The 17,952-nt window shown below is 42.3% G+C and overlaps 1 protein-coding gene across 1 annotated transcript in view; it reads right to left on the bottom strand.

Moving 5' to 3' along the window:
- Nucleotides 1-17,952, bottom strand: part of MYO1F (myosin IF) — a 235,806-nt gene that overhangs the window by 155,765 nt on the left and 62,089 nt on the right. Inside the window, exon 2 of the mRNA XM_069217167.1 lies at nucleotides 15,868-16,005. Within this exon, the coding sequence (XP_069073268.1) occupies nucleotides 15,868-16,005 (138 nt within the window). The remainder of the gene's footprint in view (nucleotides 1-15,867; nucleotides 16,006-17,952) is intronic.

Raw genomic sequence — 17,952 nt, 5'->3', positions numbered from 1 at the left:
GCTGGAAAGTGTGCACAAGTGGCATAATCCTCATCCTTGGAGTCCTAGATCAGACTTTTCACAAACGTACTCTCCATCCAGGGGCACTCTGCATATGTTGTCTCTGAAATGCACTACTCCCCCTCAGGCATTCTCTCTGGACTCGCCATCATCCCTTCTTAAGAGATGTGCATTTTCATCGCAGTCTCCATGAAGTTTAAGAGCATTGGAGATAGATCAACGTCCAGAACTCCATGAAGGCATAAATCAAGGTCCAGAACTCCACACAGACAACAGACATAGATCAAGGTCGAAATCGCCAAGAACCAGGACTACCTCCAGGTCACGACAATCCCATCGGTCCAGACTGTGCCTTAGTAGGCATAGAACAGCCTCCTGGTCTACCATATCATATTCTTCTGTGAAGGATTACTCACCAACAATTTTGGACATGCCTACAAAGGTATATCTGGTGGGCCACTTAATTACATTTGATAATGTATTAGTCAGAGGTGCATCAAAACTAAACATTGACTTACCAGTGCCTACTTCGTCTTACTCAGTTATATTTGAGACTGCATCACAGAATAGCATCTAGATCACTCCTTCCTCTAGTTCCTGGCTTGCTAGAACCAGTGATGCAGCTGTTTTTGACACCTACTTCTTTACAAAATGCACCATCGTGGATCCTGAAAAATTACAAGGCACCAGACCAGGACCTGTTATTTCTAAGGTCTCATCCACCACCAGACTCGGTCATTGTGGCTGCAGCTCAAAAGAATCACTCTGCCACTTCCTCTTCATCAGTGCCTCCGGACAAAGATAACAAGCAGATGGACGCTATAGGTAAAAAGATATGCAGCACATCCGCCACTTTCATAAAGGTGGCCAGCACCTCTGCCTTGCTAGGAAGATATGATAGGTCACTCTGGGATTTGCTTTCTTGGTTTACAGAGAAACTACCAAATGAGGACAGATCGGAATTTCAAGAGATCCTTCATGAGGGTGGCTTGGTCTCTAATCTGGTGATTAGTGCAGTCGCAGAGGCTTCAGACCTGGCGGTACATGGATATTCCCATGACATCTGTGCCAGAAGGTCATCCTGGCTTCACCTCACAGGTCTGAAACCTGAGGCACAGCACAAGATTCTCAACCTCCCGTTCACTGGCAATTCATATTTGCTCACATGTGGACGACGAAATGGCCAAAATGAAGACTGAGCTGGATACGCTCAAGGCGGTGGGTCTTGAGCAAAGGAAAGAGTTCTAAAGAAGATACAGTCTCTATGATAAGCAACCTTATCAGCAGAGGGTTCAAACCCCTCACTGGTTTATGCAAAAGCAGCATTAGGCTTGATCAGATTATCCCTGCAGACCAGCTTGAGGGAGAGGAGTTCCTTGACAGTCAGCATCCTCTTCCAAAACACCAGACAAACAATTACCCCCAGCCTCCTTCTTCTCCGATACCTGCTCTGGAGGGGGAATGTCTTGAATATTGCTCAGAAAGGCTACTCACTTTGACTCAAATCTCCTCCTCCCGCTGTCCCTCCTACAAAGACATCATGTCACACGCCCTCTTGCAACACAAGGTCACCAGTCTCATGCAAAAGGAAGCTATAGAGGAGGTTCCATCCTCCCTAAGGGGATGAGATATTTACTCCTGCTATTTCGAAGTAAGGAAAAAAGGCCCAAACCCAGAATTCAGACATATTCTGGACTTAAGAACACAGAACAAATTCATCAGCAAAGAGAAATTCAGGATGCTTGCCCTTTACCAGATTTATTCCTAACTCCATCAGGGGGAATGGATATGTTCCATCAATCTACAGGATGCCTGCTTCGTAATTACAATCACCACCGCGCACCGGAGGTTCCTGCACTTCAAAATGGCCTCCAAACACTACCAGTACAAAGTACTACCATTCAGCCTCAAATCAGCACCTCACACATTCTCGAAATGCATGGCTGTAGTGGCAGTGTACCTGAGGAGGAAAGAGTTATTCGTCTACCCCTATCTAGATGACTGGTTCATAAAAAGCCTCTCCTTGTCTCAGACGGAACGACATCAGATTTGCATCGAGACCCCACCTGCAAACTCGTCGCCTGTTAACCACACAGGTGGCTTCTCGTCAGGGGTCGATGGCCTCTTGCATTTTCATCATCCCACATGCCAGATTGCACATGAGACCTCTCCAACAAACACTAGAGGATCAGTGGACTCAGTTCTCAGGCCACTGGAAAGACAGGCTGACTCTCTCACAAGATGCGCTGCAGTCACTTCCATGGTGGACACACAGTTGAAATCTACTGATGGGGGTTCCTTTTCACCAGAACCTTCCCACATAGACTCTATTCACGGATGCCTTCCTACAGGGGTGGGGTGCCAACATGTGTAGCCTGCAGACCCCAGGATTGAGGACAGACAAGGAACAGCAAAATCACATCAACATACTGAAGCTGACGGTGGCTCCATCTGGCCCTCAAGTCTTTTTATCCATCCATAATGACTCTGTCCTTGTTCAAAGAGACAATACAACCACGATGCATTACTTAAACAGACAAGGGGGTACTCGTTCTTGTCCCCTAATTCTGGAAGGGCAGACCATTTGGAACTGTGTATAAGCAAAGAACTTAACAATTTGAGCCATTCAACTGCCAGGAGTCCAAAACACCAAAGCAAGCTCTCTCAATCACACCAAAAACCCTGACTGGATTCTAAACAACATCGTTTAAGGCATTTTTCGAGAATCGGGGCATCCACAAATAGACTTGTTTGCAGATGAAAACAACAAAAAATGTCTAGACTACGCATCCAGGTTCTTCCGTCCACGATCAAAAGGGAATAACCTTTTGATAGGCTGGTCAAGGAAACTTCTTTACGCATTTCCCCCAATTCGGCTGATATCAACAGTAATCAATAAGTTGTACAGATCCAGGACCAGGATGATCTTTATTGCTCCAGAATGGCCTTGCAACTGCTGGTTTCCAGATCTCCTATATCTGTCAGAAAGACCACACCAGAGTTTGCCATGCAGACAGGATCTCCTGTACAAACTCGGACAGATGTTCCATGTTCCATCCCAAGGCCTCTAACAGGATTGTATGAACATCCCCAAAGAGTCCAAAAGACAATCTATCACAAAGTTGTATGCCTTCAATTGAAAGAGGTTTTATTTGTGATGTGCCCAAAATAATCATCTTCCAATTTTGGGTCAAGAGAATGTAATCTTACCTTATCTATAACATTCAGCATAGTCTGGCCTGCAGTTTTCATCTATAAAAATGCATCTAGCAGCCATCACTGCTTATAGAAAGCCTCCCATACAGATTTCTTTCTTTCAGATGCCTCTGTTTAAAGATTTTCTAGAAGTGCTGAAGAAGGTTTTTTCTCCTGTAAGATCTCCTTCACCACCATGGGAGCTTAATATTGGTCTCTCAAAGCTCATGGGTCCTCCCTTTGAGCCTATACACAAAGCCTCTTTACAACACCTCTCTCAGAAAGTGGCTTTTCTAGTAGCTATTACTTCAGCGCGTAAAGTCAGTGAAATTCTGTGTCTATGTGCTAAAGCGCCCTATAGAGTTTTCCATGCTAATAGGGTGGTCATGAGAATGCATCCCAGTTTTCTTCCCAAGCTGGTGTTTGATTTTCACATAAATCAAACTATTTCCTTGCCATCGTTCTTTTCTAACCCCTCCACTCCAGGGGAAAGGGTGTTACATTCTTTAGACATCAAGAGAGTTCTAAAGTTTTACCTAGGCAAAATGGATGATAAAAAACAAAAGAATTGATTGGCACGCACTCCGCTCAGCCACAGAATAAATTTAAGTGATTTATTCGGTGCAAAAGAAAAAGAACAACGCGTTTCGACTATACAGTCTTCTTCTTAGTTCTTCTAAGAAGAAGACTGTATAGTTGAAACGCGTTGTTCTTTTTCTTTTGCACCGAATAAATCACTTAAATTTATTCTGTGGCTGAGCGGAGTGCGTGGCAATCAATTCTTTTGTTTTTTACATATTTCGAGAGTTCAGCCAACTCTCCTGCCTTGCACCAGCTGTTAGGCGCGTCGAAACCCTTGGCTTGCTTTGTTTGGAATGCAAAATGAATGATATCAGACAATCTGATCATTTATTTGTCAACTTTGGTCCAATGAGAACAGTTATAGTTTCCTCCAAGCACACTATCTCTAACTGGATGGTATCCTGTACAGTGTTTCCTTACAAGCTATTCAACAAACATTTACAGGCCAGGCCTAAGGCACATTCTAACAGAAGCAGGCAGCAATTGCTGCTCTACTGAGAAATGTACCCGTTTCCGAGATATGTAAAGCTGCAATATGGAAATAGTTACACACTTTTTCCAGGTATAACTGCCTTGATTCAGACACTCTGAAAGATACTCAATTAGGGCAGATCTCTAAGAAATCTTTTTTGATAATATAACTGCTCTCTGTTCAATGTTATCAATTTGTCTGCAGGCTTGTTGGTTGGGCTTGCTATTCTATTCCTGGCTTATGACTATTGATGATGATCCCCAGGAATAGAAGGATAAATTGCTTACCTGTAATCCTAGTTTTCTTCCAAGGGAATCCTCATCAAAGTCATAAGCAACCCTCCCACCTTCCTGCATTAGCCTTTCATTCAGTAGTGTATACTTTTTTGCTTATTTTTCTTCATATCACCGTAAAAAAGACCTGACCTAATTGTCACCTGTGGGGCATGATGGGATGCATAGGATTCTCTGAGTTTGGTACTGTGCCAGTTTGCACTGTTATGCTTTTAAATGCAGCCTGCTGGCTAACTATACATTTAATTTCATTGCAGTTTTCTGGTCAAATAAAGGCTGTAGTTACACCTTTTGTTTCTTGTTTTCTGCATTACAGAAATAGTTCATACTGTGAAATGACTGATTAATTGAAAAATCAATATAATTTATGTATTTTTAGCCTATATTATAGGCTGTATATATATATATATATTTAAAAATACTATGTATTAATGTTGTTTTTTATATATATATGTGCGTATATATATATATATATATATATATATATATATATATATATGTATAGTTTCATATTTTACTTGCCTATGTCTTGATGAATCTTCACAAACTTTTCCTAAAACATTGACAGTCATGTCAGCTGCTGTCTGGAAAGTTTCAGGGTGATCCTTCAAGCGGGGGCCGAGAAAAGGTGGGGGTCAAAATAGGAGCATTAGTATTTCGTATGTTAATTGCCATGAGGATTTTGAACAGCGAAAGCACCCGAACCGCTGGATGGATTTACACCAAATTTGGCATAAAAGTCACTCCTGGTCCATTCCGTCGTTTTTGCGATATTAAAGAAAATCCAAATTTGTATATATAGGGATGCGAAGGCTCTGCGATCCCTTCTGATCTCATGCTGAGATCAGATTGGCTGCCAACACTTCAACAAGGAATTGTTGACAGCCATGTTGGTACTCAGTGGGGTTCCTTGCTTTTTAAGGCCATTATCTTAGATTCTATGACATGATCCCAATAAAGTGTATCTAGGGTATCACTACACCTTGAGGAATACTTGTGGGCTGTGTCCAGAACTCACTCATGCCTAATTTTGGCATCCAGTTTTTTACGTAGGAGAGCCAAGTAATTAAAGTATATCCTTGCCCAACTAATAGGACTGTAAGGCTTTCACTGAATGGGGACAGGTATTCCACATTTTATACCCTGAGCCAGTATAAGACCGGCTTAAGAGCTGCAACCTTTGATATAGGCCTAAGAGTGAGATTGAGTATCAGTGGGAGAATAGGAGTGCTGGTGGGTAATTTCAGGAGTCTTTTTGTAAAGGAATTCTCTGCCTTTTCAAGAGTCAGGAGGTCAAGGTGGCCTCACAGATCCGCCCCATACAACAAGGCCCCATAGTCTTGGATTTTGTAGATTTCTACAGCTGGAGAAATTGCAAAAGAGGGAGCTCTTCTTGAGAACTTTGTGATCACTTCTACTCTATACTTTAAAGTTAAGATACGTTTCTCTATTTCGGGTGCCCATTTGTGGAATTACTTAACCTGGCTCCTAAATAATCAAATTCTGTGACTCTCCCCAGAGCTTTTCCCTCTAAAGTGACCTTCCAGTTGGCATTCTTTCTGGAGCCGAAGATCATACATTTTGTTTTGTTACCATTAGTCACTAGGCCATGTCCATGCAGACGGTGGTAATTGTTCCCCTTTGGATTGATAAAACTCTGGCGGTTTTAAAAAGTAACAAAGTATCGTGAGCGAAAAGCAGGCCTGGTATTTTCTGGCAAGACATTTTGGAGGAGTCATTTTCACAGTCTAGCAAATAAGGAATACACCAGTTCATATTTAAAAAAGAGAGTGGGGGCCAGCACACAGCCTTGTTGGATGCCTCAACTAATGGGAATATCTTTTGGTAATTCCCTTCCTGGTCCCCATCTAACGCATGCAACATTTTCCATGTATAAGGCTTGTATTGGCGATAGAAGACCAGCTGGAACTCCAAGTTTACCTAAAACCTCCCAAAGTTTCGATCTCGGTACCAGATCAAATGCGGCACGTAGGTCCACAATGCTACATATAGGCCTTCATTACGTACTTGGCAGGGTGCCCCGCAGCCAACAGTGCCGGAGGTCAATAAATGACTGCCAGTGTTGGCGGCCGGCATCCCACCAAATAATGACGCATGGTGGCTCATTGCCATTGATGGCGGAGAGGTCCGCCATGCGCCATGCGCCATGCTGGTGGTCAGTGGAGGGGGTGGATGCTGCTCCACCCTCACCGCCACGTCACTCCATACAGCGCCATACCTATAATGAAGCAGTTATAGGCGTGGCGGTGTATGGAGAGGCTGCGATTTTAGGGGCTTTCATTGGGCCAGAATAAGACGGATTCCCTGACGAGTGTCTTCTTCCCTAATCAGATCTATAAAAGGACCATAGGGATCAAGTTTAATGTTGAAATCTCCTGCTATGAGTACCACATGGCTCTTACTGTGTGATCTAATGAGAGAGGTTATGGTCTGAGATGGTTTATTAAAAGGGCAGGATCTGGTATAAATGTTTATGAGAAGGTGAGAAGACCCATTCCTAGGGGATAACCTTAGCACCAATAAATCGGGGGAGTCAATCTTAATTTCTTTGATCTGGCAATCAAGTTGACTCATGTGATAAGGACTACCTGCTTTTGAGGGGGTTGTTTCTTTACTATAAGTTAAATAACCTTATCTAAAGATCTTCTCGAGGGCCCAGGTCTCACGGAAAAAACAGATATTACATTTTCTATAAAGGCACCCCAGTCATCACTTTCCAATTTTAGGTGAATCCCAGCAATATTAAATTTTTCCAATGACATACCCAGAGCTGAATTATCAGGTTTAGGGATAAGAGGAGTGTCTAAGGGAGCCCCTACTGCGGTTGAAGTTTGCTTTGGGACAGCGTAGATTATAAATGGATGCTTACACAGCCCTGTAAACCTGTCAGTTCTTGGGCTAAAGGAAACATTCAGTAATGCAGTACTGTTAAATATCCTTGGGGTGGAAAGGTCTAGGGGCCAGATGTAGAAACGAAACATTTTGCGACTTGCAAATAGCGAGTCATAGCGACTCGCTATTTGCAACTCGCAAAATGTTATGCAGTACGGTGTCTCAGACACCGACTGCGACTCGCTATGGGGTCGCAATGACCAAACTCATGAATATTCATGAGGTGGGTCGCAAATTGCGGCCCCATAGCGAGTCAAGGCACTCGCAAACATGGAGGCCTGCTGTAGTCAGCAGACCTCCGTGTTCGTGACTGCTTTAAATAAAGCAGTTTTTTTTTTTAAGTGTAGCCCGTTTTCCTTAAAGGAAAACGAGCTGCACTTAAAAAAAAAACGAAACCTTTAGTTTCGGTTTTTTTTCAGGGCAGGCAGTGGTCCCTTGGACCACTACCTGCCCTGAAAAAAATGTTTGGGGTCCATTCACAAACTGGAAGGGGTCCCATGGGGACCCCTTCCAATTTGCAAGTGGGTTACCATCCACTTCAAGTGGATGGTAACTGCGATACGATTTGCGACCGCGTACGCGGTCGCAAATGGTATTGCATCCCACTCAGACTCGGAAATAGGAAGGGAACACCCCTTCCTATTTGCGAGTCGGAAATGCATTTTGCGAGTCGGTCCCGACTCGCAAAATGCATTTCTGCATAGGAAACTCACATTTGCGACTCGCAAACGGCAATTTTTGCCGTTTGCGAGTCGCAAATCGTTTCCTACATCTGGCCCTAGGTTCGGTAAATAGACACTAGTCAACTACTCCCTCATACATGGATCACTTACCACCCATGCTAAATTGCTTTTCCTGTCTTTGTTCTCGTACTGGGGAACCTGGTCAAGAGATAATGGCAGAGGGAGCAGTGAATGATGTAGTTAGTCTACTTCTGTCAAGCCACTCTCCCACGAATCAACAACCTCTTTTTCCACTTTTGAATTATCTTGCTTTGTATCCATGATCAAGTCCTCTCTCCCACCCTCAGGTTTATCAAGAGTAGCTGCCTGCAAATTAAGTTTAAAACGAATTGCAGAACTCTATGTTGATTCATCTGAGTACTTGCAATGCTTGCTTGTATTATTGTATTTGAGTTCAGTCAGGAAGGCAACCACTAGGAAGGACCTCATTACTTGTCCTTCACGAACCACCGTTTTTCATGGCTGTTTTTTTTAAAGAACTGAATCAGCATAGTTCCTGGACAAAAGCTGAATCTTTTGTTTTTTGGTTTGTGTGGTCTGGTTGAGTTTCTCTCTTGTGACATTTCTCTGGCAGTTTGGTTCCCATCCTTGAGCTACATCGGCTAATTTATGAGGCTGGCTGAATTTTGAAAAGTCTAAATGTGCTCAGGAATATTTATTAGCATCTCTTACCCAACAGGTGACCACCCACATGTTGCTTACATAAAGCTTTCATTCTTGACCTAGGGCTTTCCTGTGTGGCATAGCAATTAAACTGTTTCCCCATCTGCCCTATCCTCTTTCAGAATCATCCAAAAGTCTACCAACCACTCACTTATGTATTGCCACTGAGAGCTCATCTGGCATTGATGTCAAGTTGAATGAGAGGAAGGGAACTTGTAACCTAAATCCTGGGCGGTTGTTGGCTGAATCATGTTGTATAGTCAGCCAATCAGATTGCAGCTTACGTTGTGTGTGCTTTACCCTTACTATGTAAAAAAAGAAATTACATGTTGTTATGACAGTAAAATTAAACAAATGAACAAGGAAAAACAATTAGTAAATGGGGTGTGTATTTATGAGAGACTAAGACCTAAAGTCAGCATGCACGTCCAAAGGGGGAAAAGGCATAAATCAGCAATGAAAATGTAATTGTGCCAGCGAAGTAAATACACCAAAGAATAAACAGTGACTATACAATATAAACTATACCTCATGCCTCTTCATCAGAAAATAACGGGACACCAATGCCAAATTGTAAACATCCATGAAATGCCCGCCCATAGTGGACATCTGATTTAAGCAGTGACAAAGAATGAAACCCAGTGAAAGTCAAAGGGTGAATTGGGTTAACCTACCTCCCACTCTCTGTTCTTACTGCGTATTATTCTTTTTAAAAGAATTTATTAAATGAGGTGCTCCAGACAGCTTTAAATCTCTGTAGCCAGACCTATGAATGCTCTATAACATCTTATACTTTCAAAGATCCCACCCGGACAGTGCGCACTGAAAGAAAATCATGCAACAATTCCCATTGCCCCCACTGCTAAGAATTCTACAACTGATGGGAGACAGTTTGCTGTGCTTAGCTCAAAGGCTTGGTGTGGAACTGGTCACCAAACAGGTTCAAATACAGTACAAACACTCCACCATCAGAAAGAAGCTGAATACCTTACTGTTTCAGCATTCCTTCCCAGTACATTCCTGTTTATTACTTGTGTTTGTTTTCCTCCTCGTGTCTCTTTAGAGCCTCCAAGAATACAAAATATCAGAGATCACCTGCTTGGATTCCATTCACTGTGAGGCCTCCAAGTCCCAAGCATTCATGTAGTGTTCTAATAAAACCAATATGTACATAGCTGTTAAACGAATGTGTTGTGTCGCGCCATTCACTTTCGTGGTGCTCAATTCTATATTGCAGCAGCAATAATCATTGTTTGCATGTTCTTTCTGTAAACATATGAGAATACTGAAGCTCACTGCTTCAAAAGAGCACTGACACACAAGAGCAAGCAAAGCACAATAGGATTCGCATGTAACATGCAATATGGTTCAGAAACCCTGAGGTGCACACTTCAGTGCGATTTTCATACCACTATACAAACAATATTTCCTGAATAAGGTGACTTTCTGGAGAAAACTTTCTCGGCGCTGCTAATGAATGAATCCCACTGATAGGTGGAATGGTACCTCCCTGCAATTATAGGCATGGCTGTATTCAAGTTAGAGGCTGCATCTGAATAAAAGACTATAATCTAGCAGAACTTTAAACACATATATGGCTAGTTTCCAGCCTTCCATGGTCCGATGGACTCCGCACGCCAGGCATAGAGTCACTGAGTGGGGAAGGTTTTAGCATTGGCTCGTGACAGCCCCTGTAAAAAACACGAGAAAGGGCGGTAGTAGGGCGTGCGTGTCCTTGCTCCCCTTATAGGGAATGCGACTCAGTTCAAGCTCAGGCTATATCATCCTTAAGCAAAAACTTGAAGACTCTCTTGTTTTATTAGCATGTGTTACTCTCTATAGCCTTTCGGTCCGTTCAGCTATTGATATCTAGCGCCTGGAGCCTTCTCGAGAACATCTGTGCTCCTTCCTTTAGCCTCAATTTTGTAGCTGAAGGGATCTGCACTTGAAGGTTTTTCTTATTTCTCTTACTACTTTGTACCTTTCTTCTACTTTTAATCAGTGGTCTAAGTGCTTAAAATTCAATTCCAAATTGGCTTCCTGCGAGGGCAAAAGTGAGGGAAAGTATGTTTGACAAAGTGTTCAGTAAAATCAGGCGCTTGCACTGTTGCCTGTGTTTTCCAGAAACTGTACGATTGCGACTGGAGTTGCTTTGCAGCCGTGCTGGGTTACTTGTATTCTTGAGTCGACAGTGGCAGCATTTTACAGCACGAAGCTAACTAGACAGATTGTGAGGCAAACGTGCCCTTAGAGCAGCTGTACTCATCCAACCTGCACCCTCGCGCCTGCTCTCACGTCCTGCACGCAAGGACGCAGCAGAATCGAGGAGTGCAGCTTGTGGGCGCTGACATCTCATTCTAACACCATCTTTTCTGACTCAAATATTGACAAACCCGCTTCCCTCCAAGCAACAAAAGCGGAAGCGAGAAAAGACTCGAGTCCACAAACATTTGGCCTGTGACATTCGGTCAGCTTTGCTGGGACGGCAGCCCCCGCCATGGTACACATTTCTATCGGTATGCAAACACTCGGAGGCAAGAGTGGGGGCCACGTCGGCGGTGTGATGTAGGCGATCGAATGGAGCGAGGGACTGACTCATGGCAACCACACCTGAATACACCAGGATGCCACCAATAGCGTCCCTAGCTGCGAGCTTTCATCGGGTGGTACCATTACAACTGCGGTCTTGTTGTCTGTACTTCTGCAAGCCAGAGAAAGGGGAGTGTTTTAGCCTTTAGCGGAAGCAAGTTCTGGCTCTGGGTGTCTTGCACTGAAAACCACCATCTCCATCTCGACTTAAGTTTGAAAAGGCAAATGTAAGAACCTGTAGTTCCCTCCTTCTTAGTCAAATCAGAAGGTTTGGGAATTAACTTTTGACTGTTCTGTAACATTACGAGTTGACATAATGCAGCCGGGAATCTATGAACAATACATGAAATGACATCACAAGGCTCGTTGATAACATCACAAGTAATCAAGTCCTCTGTCCCATCCTGGAAACAAGTAGTAAATTTGTGTTCGTAGATTTATATCTATATGAGGTGTATATTCACTCGTTTTGGAATTCACAAAAAAGCGCATTGAGAGCTCTGCTAGCATGTTTCAAGGTATACTTCTGGGAATGGCAAGTGAGTATTGCAAAGGGATCACGTTCCATAGTTCTCTGTAGTGAAGTCACGAGCTACTTGTGCAAACGCACATTTTTTCCCTGTGGAAAACATTTTCACTCATGTTGATTGTCCGTCCGGTACAGAGCATCAAATGTGGGGGCAATCCATTAACTCATTCTCGCCCTTTAATGTAGATTTTCCTGATATAGGGAAGTATTCTAGGATGATTCTTGAACTCTGAGATTTAGACTTTGATATTTTGCTTACTATGTTAGAGTCCTCCTTCCAAGAATTATGAACCCTAAATTAGCATTTGTTATTCCACAAGAGGAACGAGAAAGGACCATAATCATGTGCAGACAGTGTTCCCCTTTTATTTAAGAGTCACATATTATATTAAGATATTGCTGTAGGTGGGGAAGTGATTGATTATTGTTAGTTGAAGATGTAAATGCTAATGTGCCTTCGTGATGTTGCAGCTTGCAAACATTTCACATGGAGAAGCTCTCATGTCGTAGACTGTATCCACAAAACACTGACTGTAGTTATGCATAGGCCTTGTTCTTGTGCAGATTACAGAGGTTCTATTCATGCTGCACTTCTACGAAGCCAGTGTTTCATCTTAAGATAGAGACAGGAATTTAGATATTGTCATAAGGTATATCACTTGTCTTATTAGAAGCAGTGAGTTGGATTCAGAATGATTGGATTCTTAGTATCTTTTTCTTGCCAATGGTTCTGCAGTGCAAACTGAGTAAGCACTAAGGAAGGTAGAGTGAGCTAACTTAATGTCTCTCTATCTCTCTCCTGTTCCATTCCCTAAGTCTAGTGCTAAAAACATACATGATTTATGGTTGTAATTGTGTTGCAGGAAGTGTGAACATTTAAATCACTCCTGTTGGGTCTGGATTGGCAGGTTGGTGTGAGCTAACAGCTTGCCTAGCCCATGTTATAATCCAACCTGATCTACAGATTTTAATCATTGTCACAAATCATAGATATAATAATTAAATTAGAACAAGGGGTTAGTCTAATGAGACCAGAAAACAGACTATTACAATCTGAATTAAATCAAGTAAAAAAGTAATGTGGCTGTCTATTGAAAACTGACAACAAAGATACAAGTAAGATGCCCTCGCCTCTATAACCAAAAACCTTGTGTTTTACCACCCCAGTCTTAAGCTGCGTTATGTACATCCCCAAACACAAGCTGTAATACTTTCTGCAGCTACAGAGAGATTTTAAGGTTATTACAAAAAGTTTGCATTGTTCCTTGATTGTCACTTGAATTTACTAAGTAAACCTGCGGTATTTTATGATGATGAAACCATAATAGCCCTTGTTTTTATTTTACGTAAGTGAGAATGCTGCCAATATAAAGTGGTCTCGTAGGAAATCACATAGTGAATTTGTGAATCTGAAACATGGTCATCCAGATCTAATCAGTTACACTGCCTCCTTTAATCATTTGGAATAGGAGACAGTTGGCCTGAAAAGGGAAAAGACCTACCTGTTTTATCAAACGTTACAAAGCAAATTACAAAATGTACTGGCACAAGCTTTTAAACCTCGTAAAAACTGCAAGCAGCTTGTAGGTTTAGTAGTACCCTTAGATCATTGTTTATCTGAATTTTGACCAAGATGTTTGTACTCAGGCCACCCTCAGCGGAAAATAAAAATTCAGAAAGTCCTGGCCTGTGGCATGCTGGCGCCACGCAGTGTCACCAATTTTGCAGAGTGAATTTCCTCCAAGGTGCTTATTAGAAGACAAACTCTAGCTGGAATAGAACAGACTCCACCTTGTGCCTCAGATACTGAGGAATAGTAAGAAAGACAGGACCGAAGTCATTCTTATCACCACAGAATGGACTAGGAGGGTGTCATGAGCCTGAGTCTTTGGCATGTGATCAGGCTGCTACTTAGGTAGGACCTACTGTCTCAGAAGAAAGAAAGGGTCCTACAGCCCATTCTCCACAACCTACTCCTCCACAACTGGAAATTGAGCAGTGGCTTGCCAGACGAGGTGGTTGATGTCATCCTTGTTGCTATCTGCCCTTCGGAGCTGGGCCCTGTGAAAAAACTTGTTGCTTGTTGTAGTGACTTAAACGCGACCCCTTGCAGTCCAGACATTTGGATATTCTTTACTTTTTTTCTTTTGTTAGTGGTGGCCAAAGTGAAAGGGTATTTGTCAGTTCTTATGGCCTTTCAATGTTTGTCTGACAAACTCTCTTAAGTCATTGATCTTGATGCATTTTATAAATGTTTTTACAAGCAACCCCCTCCCCCCTTTACCACCATTTGCTATGCCTCAGTGTGACCAGAACTTGGTTTCAACATTTCTCATGTGCATGCCTTTTGTGCCAATGCACAGGTATTATTCTTTACAACTCTTGACACGAAACCACCTTCTTTATTGCGATTAAGCCAGCAGGTCACTTGAGTGAGCTGCCTGCAATCTTTGTAAATCTTCTACACCTTCTTTTTTTTAGACAAACTGGCACTGAGAACCAGAACAGCCTTCTTGCCGAAGCTCATGACTTTCTGCCATGTTGGCCGGTCAGTGACTCTGCTGGCATTTTTTTGGTCCTACCTCATCCTTTGAAAGAAGAGAGGCTCCATCTACTAGAACCTAAAAGGTCTCTGTTCTTTTACATTGACTACCAAAGACTATTGACTTGATGAATCAGCTTGCGGTTTTCATCAGGAAAAAGAAAAGAAACGGTATGCAAAAGACAACCCTCTCAGAGTGGCTAGTCATGTTTGCTGAACTCTGTTACACACAGGCCGCAGAGTATTCACCAGAAAGAGCATTACAGAAGGGAAATAACTTGTTTGTTTTTTCCAAATACAAAGTTAAAATGGCCTCTGCACTTGGAGACCATTTAAAAATGTCCCTGCCCGGTTCTTCCACACCTCACGTGGCAAATCTAGGCAGGGAAAATAAGGGATAGTAGCCTGCCCTCAGTGTCGCAGAATGATAGTCAGGGTGACCCAGTGGTCCTGTAGTGGACAGACTATTGTGTCAAGGGATATTATTGTGTTCCCTGATTTAAAGCAGAACAGGGAAACTCATAATTGGCAGAGTTTGGGCACAAGCCACCTACAGCTCCTTCACTCTAAATAGCGCAGGTACTCTGCTTTACGGCAGGTTAGATTATCTTGGTGGCTGCTTGATCTGTAATGATTAAAATGATTGAGAACATTTTAAAACACATAATAGGTAAAGCCAGCAATACTAAAATGTTCTGTTTGCTCTCTGGTACCTCTAATAAAATTGTTGCATGTGGTTGCAGGTATCTTAAAACTATATACAGGAATCATTTAGCAATTGTAAGCTGGGACTGGGTAAATGTGTGTTTCATTGACTGATGTACTTTTGAATGTTGACTATTTGTAAAGGTTTTTGGTAACTATATAGATAAAGGAAAAAAGACTGATTGTTGGTGCTGTTATATAGCTGGTAATTTTCCTCAAATGTACCCCATTAAGCAATTTTCTTGGTAGACTGGCACCAGCACCCCATTTTACAATAATGATTCTCATTGTTACTTTTAGAGCAGTTTTTTCAACAAAAAATCCCACTCGGAGTGTGAAATGTCTAAAGCACAGGAAGATGAAGTCATTTTGCAAGATCACACATTGCATAAAACCGGAATTAATATGTTCTAAAACTAGTACAAGTAGGTCACCATGAAGCTTCATACCCTTCCACAGACAACCACATGACTATGACTAATGCGCAGATACATTGCCTCTTATGTTGTTAGTTGCCTGATCAAAATGTACTACTTCCATAAATATAACAGAATGGCAGCAAAGCAGTTTTAATGTTCCTTGTCTCTTCCCTACCACTTCTTGACTCTGTGTCCTTCTGTGTCTGTCTCTACAAAGGATACAAAGATGTAGTCATCCGTGTAACGCTTCTTCAGATTTTCCACAATGGCGTCCTCTGATATCTTGGACAGAAGGACCATGTCGTCCACTCCACTCTGCTTGACATTGTGACTCTGCCAGTGGTGCCGCTCCTTGCTACCCTGAAGGGAAAATAATTCAATGCTTAGCATGATGGGCCAGTTCAGACGAAACCTTTAGTTCTGGAAGACGTTGCTACAGATTGCCCATCAGATGTATACTTCCCTCCTGTAGCTTGGCCAAGTTTGCAGCACCACAGCTGAAGGTGGAAGGTCTGTAACATGAGTGATCATGTAGGCAGGCTCCATGCATGCCAGAGTTTCAGGACATCCACATAACATACATTTACACACAATGGATCTAATTTTCAGAATCAGTGCTCATCCAGAAAAATCTGGCTTGGATAGGGCCATCCTGGATAAGACCACAGCATGTTTTTTTTGTTTTTTAGAAAATTCACCTAAGGGCTTATTTACCAATGAATTTTGAAGTACGTAATGTAGTACTACTGTAGTAATGGTCTACGTACTCTTATATGCCTTTGTGAAGTTGCCCCAAAACATCTAAAATGGGACTGAATTTGGAATGTGACAGGAATAGCTAAATACAGTTAGTATAAATAGACATTATTCTGCCCTCTTGGCACTTTTATTTAACCATGATGTGTTTTATTTTGTATAGAACATAAAGCAGTACAAGACGCCTCTTTGCACATTTATTGAAAGGCAGTTGGAAATTTCAGGGTTGATTCATGAAGGCATGTAAGATTATGTAAATTACTATTCCTCTAATACTGCTTCCTGGACTCATACATGTTTTTGTAAATTGGCCACTTCATGTTCAGAGATGAGGTATAACTGCGTGTTCTTTAAAGCCTATCAGGTTAAGCCTAGAACATAGAAGACTTTGCTGTGTGTAGGTGTACTCTACTCTTGTAACACTCCTGGCTTACTACTGAACTCGAGGAGTAGGCCATGAGTACTACAAAAGTTAGTCAATAGCAAAATCTTAAATTTATAAACACTTAGAGCCGTATTCACAAACAGAAGTTATTACTAAATATGAACACAGATAAACTGAGGGAATAGGGTATGTTGAAAGGGAAGGTTAGATAAAACGAAAAAAAGATGTGAAAGCAAAAAAATATCTATGTGGGTAAAAGAGGAAAGCAGCAGCGAAAGAGAAGTCCAGCAATGCTGAGAGATTTTGAGGTCCACCAGAGAGATGGTGGGAAAGCGGAACATAGCACAGGCTGCAGGAGGAGGAAAGGTTCTGCAACATTATTTAAGATATTTGTTCAGATACCAACCGTACAGAAGTTTCAGCCTTCCATAGGTATTATTGCATGAAGGAGGAATATAGTTCTTGGCACATCACTTTCACTTAAAATTAGCTTAATATGTTTTGCTGTTGCCCGCCTGCCACTGTAGCATTTCCCTAATGGCCACAAGCCAGGGTGGAGCACCCATGGTTCTGGGGGCACCAGATTTCTGCAGTGTATGAATGGTTTGAAAGTTGTTGTACGGGCTGATTTTGTCTTCCTCTTCGAATCTGTAGCACACGAATATTTACAGTAAGTGAATGAGTTCGTGAGTGTATGGGGGGAATTGCTCTAGTGAGATGCGAGTTGGGTTGATCCCATGTTTAGGTTATAGATATATATCATAAAATGCCTAAAAAATTGCTTTGCTGCACATGAAAATGAGAATCAAATCTAATATAATTTTGCTTGGTTCTCTAAAAAATTCTTGAACTAAGACAGGGTGCATGAGACAGACCGTCCATTAAGGAGCGGTGATATTGCTCTGCCCAGTTAGGTGTGTTTCACATCATTCAAGCAGCTAATTCTACCCGTCTACCTATCTCCCAACACCTCTCTGTCGGTGCTGTCACTGTCTGGCCTAGATATACTATCCTTCAAATAATGAGGCACTGCATGGAAAACTAAAGTGCTGTGTTGCACGAACGTCAAAGGACAGAGCAGCACCAGCTTCAGCAATATCTGCCCACCAACGACCCCATCGGTTGTTCCTGTGCTAAAAATGGCTGTTCTGCACCATGCTCAGTCT

This window comes from Pleurodeles waltl, chromosome 12 (assembly GCF_031143425.1).
Source record: "Pleurodeles waltl isolate 20211129_DDA chromosome 12, aPleWal1.hap1.20221129, whole genome shotgun sequence".
Lineage (NCBI taxonomy): Eukaryota > Metazoa > Chordata > Amphibia > Caudata > Salamandridae > Pleurodeles > Pleurodeles waltl.
The sequence above is the reverse complement of the archived record's forward strand: the minus strand, read 5'-3'. Positions and strand labels throughout refer to the sequence as shown.